The 20,303-nt window shown below is 39.6% G+C and overlaps 1 protein-coding gene across 2 annotated transcripts in view; it reads left to right on the top strand.

Moving 5' to 3' along the window:
- The first annotated feature begins 226 nt into the window (after positions 1 to 226).
- GTF2F2 (general transcription factor IIF subunit 2) overlaps positions 227 to 20,303 on the top strand; it is a 92,194-nt gene continuing 72,117 nt past the window's right edge. Inside the window, exons 1-5 of one of the 2 annotated variants that reach the window (XM_068929765.1) lie at positions 247 to 514; positions 7,212 to 7,285; positions 7,795 to 7,813; positions 9,260 to 9,404; positions 18,147 to 18,185. In XM_068929765.1, coding sequence (XP_068785866.1) covers positions 449 to 514; positions 7,212 to 7,285; positions 7,795 to 7,813; positions 9,260 to 9,404; positions 18,147 to 18,185 — 343 coding nt within the window. In that variant the 5' untranslated portion in view covers positions 247 to 448. Of the gene's footprint in view, positions 515 to 7,211; positions 7,286 to 7,794; positions 7,814 to 9,259; positions 9,405 to 18,146; positions 18,186 to 20,303 lie in introns of both variants that reach the window. The other variant, XM_068929764.1, reaches the window with a different exon arrangement.

The following is a 20,303-nucleotide window of genomic DNA, read 5'->3' on the forward strand; positions in this document are numbered from 1 at the left end:
CTCGGTCACGTTTGTACCACAAACGCGGGGAATCATTTTCCTTCGCTCTGACCATCACTTCTTGTCCCTCGTTTGCCCACTTCCTTTACGGCCTTGGCCTTTCCCGTTTTGCCCCCCCTCCCCGCGACATTTTCACACTCGGCCTAGGAGCCCCCCCGCACGGCCGCCGGCCCGGGGACTCGAACCCGCGGCTCCGCCAAGCGCGGAGCCGGAGTCCCGCCCCCCTCTGCGCTTGACGCCACGCCGGGCGGAGGAAGTTGGTCCGCCGCGAGCCACCGTCTGCGCGCGGCGCGGTGCGGTTCCCATCTGCGTCCGGCGGGGGACGGTGGCCCCGCAGCGCGGGAGCAGGAAGGCGCCTCCCCGCTCGTTCCGCGCGCGCACCCGTTTCCCTTCCCGTCGCTGCCCGGCGCCGCTCCGGTCGGCGGGGACTGCCCGGGCCGCCGCCGCCATGAGCGAGAAGGGCGAGCTGGACCTGACCGGGGCCAAGCAGAACACCGGCATGTGGCTGGTGAAGGTGAGAGGCCGCCGGCGCACCCCCGGCCCCGCGCGGCCTGTGGCGGCCGGGCCCTGCCCTGCCCTCCCCGGCCGGGCCGGGCCGGGCGGCAGCGGGGCCTCGGGCCCGCGGCGGGGGTTGAGGGGTCCCGGGGAAGCGGCGGGAGCGAGCCGGGGCGCCGCGCGGGCGCTGCGTGTTTGGGGCTCGGCCGCCTCGTTGGGGAGAGGGTTGGGGTGGCGGGGACTCAGCAAGAGAGCGCTTCCCAGGTGGGTGCTGAGGTGAATTAAGGAAAAGCAGGTGACCTAAGAACTGCCTTTTAGTTTTATTAAGGATCATAAGTAAGGTGCTCTAACTTTTATTTTCCCTCAGATCTATGAAATTGAGAACTTCCAAGTTTATATCCTGGCTAAAAACCAAAGGGAACTTTTCTGTGTTCTTTATGTTGCTCCTGTCACTACAGCCCACCTTTGAGGAGAGAAGCTTTAGCAGAGTCAGTGGGAAAGGGAAGAGAGCGCTGGCGTAAAGATCATCGAATCAAAACAAGCACCTTTTGAGCAGCAGGGCCAGTTTTGTGTGTGCTGACACTAAGTAGGCCATCACTTCCTAGGCATCAGCCTTATTTTCTGGAAGGTCCATCTGTCTAAATCACTTGACTGTTTTTGCCGACAGCAAGCTAGCATTGGCTCAGGAAAGAGGAGGCTCGCTAGCCACTGGGGGAGTATGTGCCCTGGCCTCCTTCTGGTCCTTTGTAGGGGTACCCCCATTTTTCTGGACCAGCATTTGGGAAGAAATGGTAACATCCTTCTCTTCTGCCTTTGGGGACCACTTGAGCAGGCCCAGAACAGCATGAGAGAACCCATGGAGACAGGGGAGGACCAAAATATTGGTTCTGGGTGGTGGGAAGGGTGTGACAGCATCTTTCTTCAACTACCAAAACCTGTTATTGTGGCTCTTGAAAAAATAGTGGGGAATTTCAGAAGTCCTGCAATGCAAAGCAAGTGTGGTGGTGGTGGTGCATCTGGTAGGTCAGTGCATCTGGCTTCCTCTTTCATAGTGATACCTGAATGTCTGGTTTTGTGAAACTCTGCACCCAGAACAATAAAAATGAAAACTGATAGCAGAAAGCTGCAGAAGTATATCATGATCGAGAGTGGCTGGTTGATGAAAGGGCAGATGAAATTTAAAGCTGAAAAAAGTAAAATGATATGCATAGAGAAAAATTATTTTAATTATTATACTTGCACAGTGGCTGGGTTTCATCTGCTTATTGTCATTCAGAAAGGAGATCTTGGGTTTACAATAGATAAAGATAGTTCTGCGACTGTCATGTCAGTGGCAGTCAAATAAGCAAATTCAACATTGGGCATTATTAGGAAAGAAAGACAACAAAACAGAACATATTATTTTAGCCTTATATAGCATGAATACAGTATACGGTTCCGTTCTTATCCTCCGCATTGTGAAAAATATATGGTAGAACTAGAAAAGGTACAGAGGAGGGCAACAAGAATGATCAGAGACACGAGGAATCGTGCCTCTGCAAAGACCTCCTAAATATGCTAATCCAGGCTGGAAAGATGAGGGATCTGGAAGTCTGATAGAGGTCTATAAAGTCAGGAGTTGCAAGGAGAAGGTGAATAGAGAAGAATCAATCTTAACACAAGAATTAGGAATGTGTCAAATTAGGGATGCATTAGGTGGGGGTTCAACGCAAGCATTTTTGCACAATACATAATTAAGTTTGGGAACTTGTTGCAGTAGGGTGCGTGAACATCAAAACTTTGCACAGGCTCAGAAAACCATTAGGCCGACTTATGCAAGAAAAGGGTACTGAGATATTAAAAGTGGAGATGTTCCCATTCCTCAAGAAGTGCTGAGGCAAAACCCGCAGAAATTGGAAGAGCGTAGTGGGGAAATACCTGTTCTTCTCTTGTTTTCCTGCTCTTCCTGAAGTGTCTGCTGTTGGCCACGTTGGAGACAGGGTACTGAACTTGATTATCTATTAGTCTGGCATGGGTTAGTCATTTTTGAAGCGAGCCAGGAGTTTTCAGGCATGTCTGTGCTTATAGGGGATATCGTTCTGTGAGCACAGGATGCTGCCTAGTTTAATGAGAAAGCTGGGCTAGCAAGAACCCTTAAATATTTATTGTTCTTCCAAGTTGATGTCTAATATTCTTTCAACATAACCATGCATGCACATGGTCTGAATTTACAATTTGGCTGTCTTCTGGCATATTTAAAAAAAAAAGAAATTCCAAAGTCAATACCGTTGGTAGACCATAGGAAGGTGCATGCAGGTTTTTGTCCTTTGGATTCCTCTGGATCTAAACTTGGAAGCAACGGTACTTTTTCTCTTCACTAGTTAGGATAACTAGGCTGAATTTATCCTTGCTTTGAGGGAGAAAGCAATAACATCTACTCCAAAAAAAAAAGCTTATTTAATTTCCTTTTAGCCTGTATTATGCTAGCCCAGGAAGTACTCCAGAGAGACTACTTAACAGACAATAAAAAACCATAGTGATGAGTAGTTTGGGAGCATGAGCAGTACGAGGAAGTACAAGAGATAGGGTGAGTCTCTTTTGTACAAAACTAGAAAGCAACTTGAATAGTTTTTTTTCTGTATTTTCAGGGAAAACTAGGGTAGGGAAATATTATCAGAATTCTTAGTTATACACGTGTGTGTAAAGTAAAGCCTACTTAACATTAGCCACACTCTGAACTGTTAATTTCTTATTCTTATGTTTTCTTCTGATTTAATCTGCTGCATTGATCTATATTTAGAAAAAGATGATAGTTTATTATAGGTGGGGGTTATTTGCATGCTTTGTTCTCACAGTAGGTAGAAAGTAGTGAATAAGCTGAAAGATGTATGAAGCAGGGGCCTTCTTGTCATATGCAATCTACGGGGTGCCTTGAGTGTTAGAGCCTTGGTGTTAATACAGCGTACGTAGTAAGAAGTAAAAATCAATCTTAAAAGGCACTGCATAGGGAGTATTTAGCTTATAAGGATGTTACTTCATATGTTAGAGGTTTCTTCTTGTGTGATTAAGTACAAGTTTTTTGAAGAGAAGAGTTTTCTTACCTAAAGAGAAGAGTTTTCTTACCTACGTATCCCAGAATAAATTGTCACTTATCTTGAGAATTTTAAGTAGCCTTTCATTATGGCATTCATTATATGCTTCCTACAAGTCAGTTTTTCAGTGAGTGTGTATCTCCCAAAATCCTAAGAGTCTTTGGAAACTCTTTGTGCTCTCTAAAAGCAGGTCACTGTTGTTTTCTGTGCGTTATTTCAAGGACTGTTAAGATTTTGAAAACTGATTTTTCTCTGTAAATTGGATTCTTATCATGCAAAAATTTAAAAGAAAACGGTCAAGTAAGATGTCTGCAGTGTGTAAGACATTACTTACCTTTTCTGTGATTGCTTAAGCCATTAGCATGGAGCTACAGATTTTAGCCTGTGGTTTGGGTAGTGCCATCTGGTTTTAACTCAAGTAATGGTGTATAGATTGAAATAATCCTTCGATTGCAGTCCATCATAGCCCTTTTTCTTTTTTTTTTCTGCATAACCGTTGATTCCAGATAGGCTAGCAAAAGGAGATTAATTGCACTCTTTGAGACTGTTTCCCCTGCAGTTGAAAGAAGTATGATTGATATGCAATGTCCCAATCTGAATGAATTCCCTGTCTGATTACATTGTATAGCAAGTCAGTGATTTTAACAGCGTGAGGGTCCTTGGTTCCTTGCTCGCTGATCCTGAATGTGTGTGTATCTTATTGCCTGGCAGTATAAATTATGCCCAGATTAGGTGGGAGCATGTGGTAATATTTCTACTAAACGAGCCGGAGCACGTGTCACAGCATTTATTTTAGTTTTATACGGGTTTTGGGAAGAAAATGGTATCTGGTCTGGCATGAAATCTGTAGAAAGTTACCATTTCAAAAACTGTGAAACAATGTAAATCAGTAGATGGTGCCAATTAATTGCTGTCTGTCCTTTGAGACATTTTTGATCTAGTGTTAAGAGTTTATGGAAACTTGCACTGGTGTTTATTTTGGCTGAGTAATTGGAGGACATCTGGATTTTCTATCTGTTCCATAGAACTTTATGAGGACATTGTGAGACTAAAGGAAAGTGCTAGGCACCAGTACAAAAATATCATGTTTTGTTTTTTTTTTTTTTGAAGAACAGAAAAATGTGAGGTTGTTATTAAATTCAGTTGAGTTATAGTAACTTACTAGGTTACTGTTTGTCCACATGTTTTCTGTGATAGACTCTTAGCCTCCCCAGCTGTGAATTAGAACTTGCTTTATATTTTGTTTTACTCCAGTCAAAAATCAGACTACAAAGTTCCCCTCTGGTGCTTGAAACAGAAGAATCTTCTGGTGCCTGGACATAATGCAACAGAACTTAATATGTTTCTCTCTCTCCCTGGCTGTCTCTCGCAACCTACGTTACCTGTAGGTTTTTCTAAGTGGGCATTGGTGTTGTCAGCAGCCGTGGACTGTGTGGGCCAGAATGAACTTTACTGTGCCAGTAATGTGAACTAAAGCTATGTTAATTTGTCCTGATGTGTCATGAGCATACACAGAAGAAAGATACAGAAATCTTGTATCTGAATACTTTTTTAGTGCATGGCATTGGAGCAGTAAAATGATTTTTCCTTTTAGTTCGCTGTTGTGCTAGACACTGAGACTGCTTTACTTCTTTGGGATAATGTTCTCATAGTGACTGCTACTTTCTCATTAGAAAGGAGCAGTTTCTAGAAAGAAGCAAGCTTTCAGCTATTTCCTTTCGAAAAAAATCTTCTGATTTCCGTATCGCTTGAACATCTTACGATTTAGTTCTACACAGTCAAATATGAGATTGTCCTTATTGTCTCAGGTCTATATTCCATCTCTTGATATGACACAGTACTTCTGTACCTAATGGCATGTGTGTAGGGGGAAATTGCTCCAGTCTCACATTTGTTGGACTAATGTGTCATGGTCAGCCTCTGTAAAAAAACCATCATACCAAAAGTCAGTCATAATTGCTGAACAGTGAGGGGAAAAGCTATGCTATGTGATCTGCAAAACATTGCACTGTGTGTTTGTAACCAGTTCACTTGACTTCTTGCAAGAGAAGACGTGGACAGAAGGACTGATAGCGCTCAGGGGAGAAGAAGCCGGGGTTGGATGCACTGATGCAAGGATTGAGTTGGGAACGCATCATTGGGGCAAAGTTGTGGCAAGCACCAACTCAGACCATCTTCTAAAATGTTATGGAACTGTACCTTCATATAAGTGCTGAGATTACAGATGGTTATCAACTGAACAGAGGTAGTGTAGTATATTGAAATGGATGTTTAACCCTTTGATTTCCTAGAACAAAGTTATTTGTCATCTTTAACCTCATCTGATCTTTAAGAGGATCCGGGTAATTCTGACAAGCACCAGACGTGTTATCTGGAACAATTGTCTCTGGAAAAATGATGTGCTGTTGCAGACACGCCCAGGCCTGTATGCTGGGACACGTTTGGGAGTTTGCAGAGTGTGAGTGCATGGCACAGCACCTGCAATGAGGCATTGAGGCTGGCAGGGGAAGTGCCAGGTTTTGGAGTCTAGTTTATCTGACGGTAATTATCAGGTACTCTTTTGGCCAGAGGGTCAAGAGGCAGGCCATAATTTCAGCTACCTTGATGAGAAAAGAAGAAAAACATTTCTGCTTGGAAAACTAGCTTCCCATTCGTTGGTTAGGAACTTTGCTGTCCGTCGAGAGCCTCGGCCACCTGAGGCTGCAGATGCCAAAACCCTTGTATTTGAAGGAACGTGGGTATAGATTAGACAAACGCTTTTTGTGGCTTCATTAAAACTCTCAGTCCATACCAGTGCACAAGCTTTTACTCCTCGGTCGTATCAGGTTAAGCAGGGCTATTTAACAATCTCCCACACGTGGCTGCTTGTTCCTGTCCCTGCTCTGCCCTTTGCTTTGTGCTGGAACAAAGATTGTGCAGCCGTTCAGCTTCCCAACCCAGTTCCCCGATTTGGCTCTTCCACCCACAAAATATAAAACCAACCCAGCCAAAACACGGAAATCCCCCTCACCTCCCAGCCACATCCCTTCACTCTTTCAGTATATTACACAGCTGCGCAAAAGCTTGTTCCAGCACAGCAGAGTGACAAGAATGAGTGATGGGATGCAAGTCTCCCTAAGCTAGTTCTGCTGCCTAAGAAATGCAGATCGGTAGGAGTAGGACTACAGTTTGCTGTGCAATATGTCTAAGGTTCCCAAACTGTAAACCTCCCTTCACAGCAACTTGTAATCGATGTGAATCATAACTGTCCATCTTCTCATAGATGTTTTTTTTCTTTACCCAGAGAGATGAGAATTGCTTATGAACGTTTAAAAGTTATAATTGTACTTCTAAACTAAGAAGTACTAATAATTTTATCAAGTACAATGTTGATCCTCTTTGCAGTTCGTGTTTAGCAAATAGTATTTGAGAGTCAACATACTATAGGATTTTTCCTTCGTCTGGGACAAACATACTGTGCATACTTATTTTTATGCTATGTTATTCTCTTTTCCCTTCCTAATAGAATATATTGTCTACTATGTTTAGATGGTACTATAGTCTGAAGTGAAGCAGTAAGCTATATTTTAAAAGCTTTCATTCTATGTACACATTTTATATTGAATCTTAAAATCTGCTTTTCTTGAAATCTCTCTTCTTTTTTAGGTTCCCAAATACTTGTCACAACAGTGGAATAAAGCTTCAGGACGGGGTGAAGTGGGGAAACTAAGGATTGCCAAGTAAGCTTTTATTGTACCTTTGCTGCTGACGATCTCAGACTGTTGACATTGTATAGAGCAAGTTACTTGCAGTAAAATAGATTATGTTGCATCTCCTAGATTACATAATCCTGTTTCTTGCAAACATTGTGTGCATATTTCTGTGAAAACTGAAAGATACCTGCTTGTCTAGGGATTATCAATATATGCATAATAAACAGATCAATATGTGAAATTATAATGGGGAGCAGCTGTATCCCAGAATGTGATGCTTGAGTTCATAGACCCAAGAAATATGCACATCTAACTGGAGAATCTCCTTTAACTTATTTATGTGCTACTTTGCTGCTTCTGTTCTCATCTGCTGACTTTTCCCATTTATTCTTGGGCATCAGCATCAAGAGAAAGTGAGCAGCTCAGGAGTGAAGATGAGTAACAAAACTAGAATTTGAATTTGCTTTGTTATCAGGAAAGCTAAACTTGTGGAAATAGATTATGGAAACTAAAACATTAAATATTTTCTTTTGCAGAAATCAAGGAAGAACAGAAGTAAGTAATTACTAAATACAAAGGCTGTGAATGTGTTGTATTTTCAGTTCTAAAAATTGTTTAGAACACACTGGTTGCTAATGTCAGATTATTTTTTGTTATACTTGTAATGAAGTAGCGTACGAAGGAGTCAGGTGGACAGAATTCTGTTCATAGCTCTGCCCACAGGTTTACTGTGGGACTTTCGTCAAACATCTTTATCTCCCTGTGTTTGTTTACCCCTCCATAGGCAGCTACCGCAGTAATAACCTTCTCTTTAAACGTTTTGAGATGTTTTATTGCAAAAGGCTGTGCGAAAACAAAGGATGATAATGATAAAATAGAAGCTGGAAACGGAGGGGTGCAATTTCAGAAAATATTCCATGTTATATTTGGAATTTGTTGGCTCTATTACATATAAAGCATTAAGCAACTTGAAGGTGTTTCTGCATGCAAAGATAACTACTTTTATTAGCAGCTCAGTGAATAGTAGTAACTTCATGCATCTTTTATGGGAGTTAAGGGAAGTTGCATTAGTAAGAATTACTTAAAATACTAAGTAGATCTGTCACTTTGAACTGGAAGAAACTCTGGGGAAAAAAAAAAAAAACTGCAGAGAAGCAGGTTGCATTAGCCATTTGAGAACCTGGCCAAACTCCTTTTAGAATAAGTAGAGAGACTTCTTCTGGAGTTTTCAAAGTTCGATGAGACTTTTCCAGGCTGGAATATGGGCCAACCTTCCTAATTTTGTGAGCCCCACACCAAAATCTTGATGTGGATGAGAGCCAAACAGTGTATTTTGCAGACTTTGTAGAGCCGAGGAGTGAGGAACCCGATGAAAACAGGTGGCATCCCAGGGATGCTATTGCTGTGTGGTGGAATGAGCCTAAACAGGATGTACAGGAAGACACTGCACTTGGTGCTGCACTCCCTGTGCAGGATTCCTGCTTTGTCGTATGGCTAAGGGTTTTGGTTATCTGACAGCCCTGGTACCTCCTCAGTTCTTTAGCTGAGCATATGATGTAAACATGGCAAATGAGCTATATTTGAACTGCTTCTGGGCTGCGTGCAATAGGAGTCCCAGGCTGACCACACTTGTTGTGCTACATTCGCACTTTCTCAGAAATTAAACCTGCTATGTGAAACACTTTAAAGCACTGGTCTGAATGTTGTCTGAGAACCTATTATGACTTACTTTTTCATGAATAAAACAAAATCATTCTCTAACTTCAAGAGGAAGTAGTGTAAAATTTATAAAAGGTCAGTAAATTACATTAAGTACATAAAATTTTGCATACTGTATTTCAACAAGAGATCAATATATTAAGATTCTTTTCTCACCCTTTATATTTTAAAATAGAAATGTGCTGTGCTGCTTGTCTTTTCTCTCATTTGTGTTTCCCCATAATTCTGAAGAGCTGTATAATTTAGTCTGTTTAGTAACACTGTGGTAATTGTGACTGTTAGGTGTCATTTACTTTGAATGAAGAGCTTGCAAGCATCAATGATATTGGAGGAAAACCTGCTTCAGTCAGTGCACCAAGGGAACATCCATTTCTTTTGCAAAGCGTGGGAGGACAAACCTTAACAGTGTTCACAGAAAGCTCAATAGGTAAGTTAGAATTAAAGTTATTTGTTACAATTCCAGTATATATGATTTCAATGAACTAGGTTCTGTAAAGGCTGGGAGACGTGCAGAAGTGAGATTTTGCCTTTGTTTTGTGGTTATCTGCATCCGTATTACTCTTTCATTGTGGCCGCCCCTCTTATTCATGTGACTGAGCAGCTCATTTAAGTTCTCCAGATAGGGTTATCTTGTAGATTTCAATTGTGGGTCTGCTGAAGAGAACACAGAAAGAGTATGGAATGCAATACATTGTATAGCCCCCTTTTTAGGGTATTCAGCGGAAAAAATCTTTTGTGTTTCCATATGCTTTTTGGATGACAATGATTTGGGTTTTTTTTTTTTCCTTGACTTGCTCTCTACTATGAATTTGGTTATATAAGAATGATAATTCTCTTTCTGTTCAGTTGAAAAGATCCATTTTAGCAATAAACAAAACATCTGTTCACCAGATTTTCTTTTGCAAAGTGAATCTGTGATTTAAGCTTAATCAGGTCATAATACTGAACAGTGCAACAGCAGGGTTACCATCATTTTTCTCACTGGATTCTAGTTGTTTGTCCTGCCTTGAGTATAGCTCAGTAGCTGTGCATAATGAGTGATTAACATATTCAAGATCGTGTATCCTACATTACATGTTAAACTTAAGATACCTGGTAGTGTTACACAGTACAATACGCATAGCAGACTACCCTGCATATACCTCCAATATGCTGTAAGGTTTTGTACTGAAATTACATAGCCTCGTTTTGGATGTTAGAGAGGAGGAAGGTAAGATGGCTGCAGGGCTTAGTAGAAGATATCTCAGTTCCAGGCACTTAGATTTTGGTGTCCCCGGGAGACACACAAATCTTTTTTTGATATTTTTGCCCTCTGTGTGGCAGAAAACTGCGCAATTTGACCTGCTGTCAGAAATGTCTTTAAAACAGGTGCTTATAAACATATGTAATAGTACCGGTTGAGGCCAACTATTCGAAAAGACGAAAACGAAAAACACTTTTTAATGTCAACCCAGAACTGCAACAGCTTATCTAAGATACTTGTGTCCTGGTTCTCCTATGGCAAGAAGCTGCTAACTCTATTAAATTGTACAGCGTTTCAGTAAATGTATTGATAAAAAGGGGCATTTTATGGTGTCAGAATTTAGCTATGTTTCTTTTCAGTTGTAGTGTCATCTAGTTTTGAACTCAGTAAGGGCAGAGGTGCTTTTAAAGGGAAAAACAAACTCTTGGGTGCCTTTACCTGTGCTTTCTATTTATATTTAGGGCATGTGCCATTTAAATTAATTTTTTAAAATGGCTGCATATTACTGTCTTATCCAAGCTGCAATTTCTTCTGGGGAGAAGCACGCTGTGCATCCCATTGAAGCCTTCTGATCCTAAGGCTGGCAAGTAATTGTTGGGATGGCAGTGAGATGTTTTATCAGATGAGTGAGGGAGAATCATAGCTGAGCAACTTTTCAAGAAGTTGTAAGCGTTTCAGTGGTACCCCATCCTTTCTCATTTCTTTATGCCCTGGCCTTAGAATGCTTGAAAGAACTGTGAAATACTTGAAAGAATTCAGATGTGAAGATATTCTTAGAGCATGTATTCAGTGATTTTTGCGTATTTGCTATCCCATGGGACTTTGCTTTCCAAAACATTCTTTTTTTTTTTTTTTTATATACAAAATTTTACTTCAAAAACCTCTAGTGGTAACTTAAGCTGCGGTGAGTACAGATGTGTAATTTGAATGTGGAGTATTTGTCATCAGTTAGAATGAAAGTCATTATGATGGGATAGCTTGAAGATGCCTATTTATTTCTGTTTTATCATCTCTAATTCCAGTGTCTTGAGACCACTAGCTAATTAAAATATGTTCTGTTTTTATTTAATCAGTTAAAACATTTGGTATTTCTTAACAACTACAAAGCATTATGCAGGGACCGTGAATCTGTGGAGCAGAAGTTATAATCCGCAGCAAAGAATAGTTACTGAAATGAGAAATGTTTGGAGTGAAGCACTGAATAATCATAGACCTTGTCAGAATTGTTTTGGCTTGAGATTAGCAAGCACAACGTGCAGTCAGGGAGTTTTCATGAAACTTGCATAAAGGCAAAATGACTAAAACGTGTTGCTGTTGTATTACAGCTGGCATTGGCAATACGATCAAAAATAAATTTTTAATGTACTTTTCTTGCATGATTTTTTTGGTTGTAAAAATGAGCAGGACAGATGTATCCCAGATCGCAGCCTGATTTCTTACAGAAGTCGTGTTCATGCATCAATGCTCTTGTGTTTAAATGAGTATCTCCAATAAGTCTGGAGCTCCATGGCCAATTCAGCAAATTTCACAGTGAATTAGAGTTAGTGTGTAAACAGGTGATCTGAACAGTGAAACAAAACTATATGGATACTCTAGCTGAAAGAAAGGCTGCTATATGAGCTCAAACCTTATTTAATGCCAGAATCCACGTGGAAAAGAACCATTATAATTGTGTCAACCATAGGAAGAGACTCAATCAAAGCTTTCACCTCTTTAAACATCTGTGGTAAGAGACAGTCATAGGACATCAAAATTCATTAATTCTTACATCTGCAAAACTTTTTTTTTTCCAAATTATAGTCGGCATATTCTTGTGAAATGGATTGGTGATCTTGCTCCTTTTTCTTTTGTGAAATGCACCATATAACGGAACTGATACGCTGATTTTGAAAGTGGGCCAAAGATTAAGTTGATAGAGAATTGCAAATAGCATTTCTAATGTTAAATCTGGAAGGATCATTTGAGGAATAATGTGAATGAACTAAGGATAGACAGTGCTTCCTGTACTGTTGCTTTCAGTCAATATATTGGGGACTGAACTTACCTAAGTTGAAACAAATTGCGTAAAACAATTCAGTTGCTTTTATATAGTCCCCACCCCCATTTTTCTGGAGCATATTCAGAGCCCAAAGATCTGCTCTGTCTGCTGTCCTCTAATCCTAGGATCCTTATGTTGTGGTAACCATCTTATCGATTCAGAAAGTGCATGAGGGGTGACAGAGCTGCATCTGAAATCTTTTGTAATCAGGGATGATGCTGCAGCGAGTTGTCACATTCTGGCCAGTTCAGCACTTTATCGTGAATTCTCAGGCCATGTAGACCAAGCAAAAGGGATGAAACTTGAGGGATAATTTAACATTTTCTGCATGATTTAGTTTCTGGAATGCTGAATAGATTTCCTGTGGTTTTTGTTTTTTCTAACTGAACTGGCTCCTAATATCTGTTGTAGTCAGAAGAAACTACTTTAGTTCTTCATATGGGGCCATCTTCTGAATTTAAGTCTGCCTTTTGGAGTAAATCTATGAAAAGGTAGTGAGGTGCTTGGATGCTTTTGAGGATGATACTGGATTCCTTCATGTGTAATAGGTAGCAGTTGGGGAGGGGGACTTCTCTACCCAAATGCTGGTATTTCTGCTGTAAACCTCTGCATCTCAGGTAGTCCCATATTAGTTAATGGACAGAAACAAGCACTTCTGAGGAGCCATGTGTTATGTCCAAAGTCTAATGAATTGCAGTTTCTTGGTCTTGTCTGCAGTACGTATACTAGATCTGAGCTTATAGTTAGATAAAGTGGATCCTATCCCAGGTACCGTTACAAATCTGGTCTTTTCTGGTTTTCACACACTGTGCTTTCTGTATAGACTCTCTCTAGGATTCTGTACCATTCACTTTTTTACCCTCTGTTCCTGTATTCTCAAATGGCTCTAATGAATAATAAAGAGTAGTATTATACACTCCAAAAATACTAGGTGCAAAATACCACATTCAACTGGTGACTGGACAGCCAGAAGAAATTATGACATGGCAAGAGTTTGGTCCAGTTTAGGAACAGATACCCACTTCCCAGAAGGTGGTTTCGGCTGACTGATCTTGCGCAGCCGTGTTTTCTCTCCTGGCTCCCTTTGCAAGCGTGGCTGCATGTGCGAGACATTTGTGTAGCCTCCCATCGCTGAGTAAATCACGAAGAGCTGCAGCGCTGATCCTGAGGACTGCTTTAACAAAGCTAAGGGGAGGTGTGACTTGTGAAGATTGCAGTGGGATCCAAGGCACAGTTGTCTCTTGCTGTCAAGGTCTTGCTGTCTAGGCTGATTTTGGTATTATTTTTGCATTAAATATGAACTACATTCTGTTCCATAAACATGGCCATATGTACATCAACAGTTGCTATGCAACAATGCTATTTGTGCTTCCAGTCATTTTATCTTATCTTTGTCATCAGCTATCACAGTTGTAATTTTTTAGGCGGGAGGAAAGGAGAGCATTTTGCATATATTTCGGTGTGCTATTTTGAACAAAATGAATTTTTCTTATGCCTGTATAGCTAAGAACTATTTAGGGAAAATCATGGACTTGATAGGGGATGTGTTTGATTAATTTTTTTTTTCTTTCTGAACTTCCTACTGGCAGGGACCCTGGCGTAAGAAGGTGGCATAATTTAACAGTTTCTGTCCTGCTTGAAAAGATGGGAATGTGCTTTTGTTGAATATTTAACAGTAGACTTTTCTGATTGTGGTTATAAATTAATTCTCTCACTGCTGTAATTGCCTCTTGGACCATTTTTTCTGCCAGCAGGTAGTTCAGGATTACTGGCTTTAAATATAAACAACCCCTCCGCCCCATTATATTATATATGATGAGAAAGGTTTCTTATTGAGCTAGTTTTGGGAACATTGCTTGGTAAAATGTGCTACTAACGTGACTTGGGAAAACGCGCTTTGGCAGGCAGTTGCGTCCCTAACTGTAAGGGATAGGTGGAGAGAAAGATTTTACACTGTAGGCACAAATCGAGTGTAAGATATTTCTGTAAAGTTGGGTGAGATGACTAATTTTATTGGAATTTGGAATTTATCTTCACAACTCACCCTTCATGAATGGGATTGCCTTAATGCCTATTTTAGTGACTTTAAATTCCTTCCTACTTGTTCCGTCTTACTGATACATGGGTAAAAAGTATTTTGGGAATTCCATTATGTGACAGAACGTCACAAGAGGTTTCCAGGTGTTCGTGCATGGATTGTTTCATTGTTTCAAGAGTCACAGAAGATTTCTGGCTGTTAACATCACATTTTTGTCCAGTTTTCTGACTCTTCCTCCTCTTCTTTCAGAATCTCGATTCATGAAATCCATTGTTCCGTGTATTTCCATTCAATAATATAGGTAATTGTTCCAGTATTCCTTAGAATAGCTCCTTTATTCCCACTCCCCATGAATATTCTCCCTTGTTTTTTTTTTTTTATACAACTTCCGGTATGTGAAAGGAACCTTTTTTGAGCTTGTGCGTGAATCACACTCATTGCATAACTTATAATGCGTTATTGTCTTCCGGTCAAAATGAATATTCAGAATTTGTATTTTGAGCTTATCATCATTGGCCTATGTCTTTGAAATACCAACTGTATCCAGCCATTTTGAAGAAATGCAGAGGGGAGATTTCACTAATGAACTCTTGGAAAAAATGTTTCGTTCTTCCATTAGAGCAGTTACTGCTATAATTACATTTAATTATTTCCAGTAAAATACTTAGTGCTGAGAATGTTAATGCCTTGTGATCTTACTTCCAATCTCATTAAGTGATGTTTGATTTCTCAATTTACTCATTAAACTGCTATTTAGGGAATAAATGCCCTCATCGTTCTGCCATCTTAGATTTGGCTGTTGAGGAGTTTTGACGTATCTGTCTACTTGTACAGTGCTTTCCAGGTGTCTCTGTGGGTATGAGACTGTCACCTAACCACACGTTCTAGTCTCCAGAATGCTTCGAGGTCTCGTTTAATCCTTCCTTTTTCCTTTATGTACTTCAGCCTCTTACAGGCTGGCTGTGGAGTATTCCTGTCCTGCTAGCAGCAGCAGAGGAAAACCGACTGGCAGCCTCATGATCAAGAGAAAGGGAAGCAAGAGCAGCCTTTCAGTTCTCTGGCATTTATGCCGATTTCAAAATATCGGTGAGGATCATAAAGAAGATGCAACCCATGATTGGAAAGGCAGAATGTGTTGCTCAAACAAGTCTGATCACAGACAGCGTTTTAGTGGGTCGCGCTGTCATACCTATTATGACACGCAGTCCGTTAGAAAACAATTGCAGCTGCTTATATCATCTTTCTTTTTCATCTCTAAAAATGAACAGGTTATTTATTTACCTGCTGCATATGAGTGTTGTGTGATTAACAAATTACTGTACAGTGGGTTTCAGCTGGTGTCGGAGTAAGCTCCTAATTTTTTTCACTTTTGTTGTTACAACTATAGCCTCTTAATTCTTGTATGAATTTAAATTGTTTTGCGAATATCATGTACAAAATGTACGGAGTATTAGAATGGATTCACTGCGATTGGAATGGGATTGGCTTTATGTCTGCTTCAGTGACTTTAAATTTCTCTGTTCTTTGGGGCTTTTTTTTTTCAGTCTCGCTGATGTATGAGTAAAAATGTCAAGTCCTGTTGATGTATATGTGGGAATCTTTCATGTTGTGGAGGAGGCAGAACAGCTATACGCTGCGTGGATAAATATATAAAGTAAACAGAATACTATAGTACTTCGTTTGCTTTCTTCATGTAGTAGTATTGAGAAGATTTTTAAGACAGAGACATGTGACCTAAACGTAATAAAAATAAATTGCCTAATGGTGAGAAGAAAAATACACTTCTTTGTGAGGCTTGAATTTTATTTTTTTATACTGCTGATTCTGTTGCTACATACGGGCCAATACACTCACACCACTTGTAGATATCGTACACGTATATTGTTATTTGGATGAAAGATGCCTTTAGGGATTTTTAAGTGTAATATCTCTTTATGCAGTAGTCTTGCCTAGGTATCAGATATTTCATTGTTCGAGTTTTGGGCTATCATGGAGTCACAGAATGGTTGAGGTTGGAAGGGACCTCTGGAGATCATCTAGTCCAACCGCCCCCCAGCTCAAGCAGGGTCCTCTAGAGCACATTGCCCAGGATCGCGTCCAGGCGGGTTTTGAATATCTCCAGAGAAGGGGATTCCACCACCTCTCTGGGCAACCTGCTCCAGGTTGCATATGGTCTGTAACAAGAGGGTTTTTTCTGAAAACAATAATAGCTTTAAAAAAAAAAGTAATAACTTTAAAATCCAACTGCTTCTTTATATCGTGGTCCAATTAGGGTCTGATACCTTAGTATGCTTGCGCGTTCTTCATTAAATCCTATTTGCTTATTGTATATCTAGTGAATTTTTGTGTAAATAAGTTGCATCTGAGTTAGGATATTGTTTGGGTTATAACTTACACTGTAAGTGTGCCAAATACGCAAGAAGAACGTGAGTAAGAAAACACATCTTTTCCTTTGAGCAGGACTATTTTGCAAGTATATCTGAATGTTGCCAGGGATCTTCTCTCACTTTGTGAATGCTTATGGGTGGGAAGAGGCTGTGTATAATTGTGTTTTCTCAGTGAGTAAACACATGTCTTCAGCTGCTAAGAGTAACAACAACAAGTGTCCAAAAGAGAGATCTGTAAGACACTGTTTTTTCCATTTACATTGATCCTCAGGCTGCCAGTCTTTTCACTGACAGTGTAGTGCCCTCAGCCGTGGAAGCCAGCAAGAACCAGTGGCCAAGAAAAGGATTTTGTGAAATATGTCACCTTTTCAATTCTGTTAGTACCCAGCCTGTAAACAGCACAAATGATCAGACCAGCTGAACTCAAAAATTGCTCACTGAGTTACAGCAATAATTCACTCTTGGCTGTAAGTAAATAATCTATAATCGTAGCTGTGATATGTCTGAATTGAAAGCTAAGGACAAATACGCTTTCAAAACAGTAGAATATATTTCAGATAAGTGAAAATGCTCTTTTTAATCTCTACCTTAGAAGATATATAAAAATAAGGAGCAGTCAAATTTCAGGTTGACAAATTAGTGTAGGGAGATGCTTTCATAAGATTTTTTTTAACGTATTTAGAACTGAGTTTGTGAAAATACATCCATTAGGTTTCATCTTTTAAAAGGCTGACTTGGGATCTAATTCAGAAAGCTGATTTCTGATTCGGACTTTGCTATTGAACTGAGTTGGTAATTTTTTGGCAAGACACTTGACAACCTGTGCCCTTTTCTTTCCTTCCTTCTTACATACTCTTATTCCCTGTTCTGTTGAACAGGTCGTGTGTCTGATTCTGTATATTTTTTTTGTACCTAGCAAGTTGGGCAGCAGTAACATGTGAGGGCCAAAGATCAGAAAGTGAAAATGTTGGAAAAAGAAATCCTTACGTGAGCTAGTAAGCCACAGAAAAGCTGGAGAAGAGATTGCTTGAGTTAAAATTCACGTCATGCTAATTATAAGCATTCTTTTGCAGAATCCTGATTTTTGTATTTTTTTTAAATGGGCAAAATAATATTCGTTTGACTAGAGAGCAGTGAGATAAACAGATGTTGTTCGTTGCTTAAGCGTAACCCTAATTCTGATTCTGTATGCGTATGCAAGTTCGTTCATGCAGAGCTCAGTCAGAGGTGTAATGGAATCTTCTCATTTAAGAGGCGAGTTTGAGCACTAAAGGAGACTTTTGTTGCTCCTTGTGGCAGGTTATTCTTCAGAAAGTAGACGTATAGGCATTAAGTGAACCCAGTGATTGTGGTTTTATCATAATTAATTCTTCTTTGTTTTGCTGCCCACTTCTGAAATATAATTTAAAATAAACAACACAGAAACATTACGTTTCCTTTTTTGTTCATTTGTTTTTTTCCAGAAAGCCAACCAGAAGAAAAATCTGAAAGCAGCGGTGCTGGTGAGTGTGGGACACTTTCTTTGAAACACTTAAGAAATGAGTTATGACTGCAGTTTTTCAGTTTTGTTTTCATTTTTTTTACCTACCAATTTCTTGGAGTCTTTTTTGTTGTATTTCTAGGGTAGAGCATCATAAAATTGAAAAACAACTTAATAAACTGTCTGATACAGCCAAAGGCTTAAATTATTCATATGTCTTATTTAAATGAAAAAAATATAATGATGGAGGAGAGTTTTACAAAATGTAATTTTTTAGACTCTCTTAGCTTTTGATTTGGAATTTCTGGTCTCTTTAAGTTCATTATCTGCTTGCGTCTCGATATTTTTACTTCTTTCCTCTTGATTGGAAAGTTTGTGGCAGTTTTCTAAAGCTGTAGGTATTTCATTTTGCTTACACAGGCTAAGCAGTCAGAAAAACAGTGTTCTGGTATTGTATTTTATTCGGTTTTCCTAATGCTTGTGAAAGATTAATAAATTCTTTGGAGTCAAGAGGAAGAATTGTTAGTTTAGTGACATTACTTGCCAGTTACCTATTAGTTAGGCCCGAAATCTCTTGGTACTGTTAAGTACTGTTAAAAATTTCAAGAGCGCTGCTGAAAACTGTAATTGCTAAAATAGAAATATTTTTTACAGTGTTTAAAGAAGCAAATGAAAGTTGAATATGTATTGCCTTCAGGTTGTTGATACTTATTTTTATTTGTGAAATCAGTAACACGCTTGTATCAAATAAGCTTGGGAATCTACAGATTTTATTTCCAGGTCTGAGCTAATGTGCACAGAACTCCTTTACGATCAGGGAAACGATAGTTCCAGCAAGTGTTTGGCTTATTCTAAGATAGGTTCGTGCAAGTGCAGTTCCCCAGCAGTTGAAGTAGAGCTCTCTTGAGGCTGTGTGGTCTGAGCCTTCTGCTAAATTCTTTGGGCTTACCTGAATGACATTCCCAGATATGTGCATGATGGCATGAGAATTTTACAGTGTCAGGTATTGTTTAATAGAAGTTCCCTTTTTGCTTTTATTAAAGAAAGAGATGTTTCCAAAATGTCATTAATGTACTTGAGCAAATAAGTGATGGTATTAGCAAGAGCCTGAGAACTTGGGAAACTAGACATAGCTAACACAAAATACATACTGGGTCTTGTTAGTAGAAGGATTACCTATGATGCATGCAGATTAAGGATAGTAGGGACTGGGCTGACAATCATAAGTAGTAGTGGTAGAGACAGTAGATGGGCTGGAGGGAGTCTCATATCCCCACCTTTCTCAGAAGTAATCCCTAAACACGATCCTAACACAAGTGGGTTTTGAAAGTGATTTATGGAATATAATTTTTCAGACACTCTATACAGATGTCTGGGTTTTTTTTCCTAATATTTTGCTTCCATTCGAGTTGCATTTCAACTTCAAAGATTGTCAAAAGCATATACCTATTTTGTGTATGGATGTGAGTAGAATTTTTTTTTTGGAGGAGGAAGTGTGTTCTTTTTAATATTGAGATGCCTTTTGTTACAGTGGCTTGCGAGTGCCCAGAGATTTATGACTAGTGGTAGAGATGTTATAGCCTGTAGACTTGTAATGAATCCAAGGTGTGTTTTATAGTTTGAAATGTTTTTCAGTTACTTGTTAAAATCTGTTCACTCTGATTATATTTTAATTGTGGTGTGACTTTAAGGTAATAAAGGGCTAGCTTCTTTTCTCCCTTATTTTTTTGTTTGCTTGTTTTGAATGATTGGATCGTCTGCTTTTTACTCTTTCTCTCTTTCTTGTCCTGGTTAAATCATGCAAGATGACCATGTGCTTGCGTATTAACCAGAACAGCAGAATGTACAAAAGTCAAAGAAATAAAGCATTTTCTCGAATGTTGTCTGTATTTTGCTTCAGTCAGCAGAATGGGGATGTAAAGGAAGATTTAATGGCGTTTAAAGGAAGAATCTTAGTGATCAGTAGTTGTTCTTTTTCTCTGAAAACCATCATGGAACTTGGATGACCTTTTCCAGACTACCTTTTGTGTAATTCAGCTTAAATTTCCCATTTCACTATTTACCTACTTTATGTTGGCCTACAACAAGTACTTTAGAGGCAAAAATGAGCCCTTTATGTATCTGTGTAGTATTTTAGGAT

The sequence above is a fragment of the Struthio camelus genome, chromosome 1 (assembly GCF_040807025.1).
Source record: "Struthio camelus isolate bStrCam1 chromosome 1, bStrCam1.hap1, whole genome shotgun sequence".
Taxonomy (NCBI): domain Eukaryota; kingdom Metazoa; phylum Chordata; class Aves; order Struthioniformes; family Struthionidae; genus Struthio; species Struthio camelus.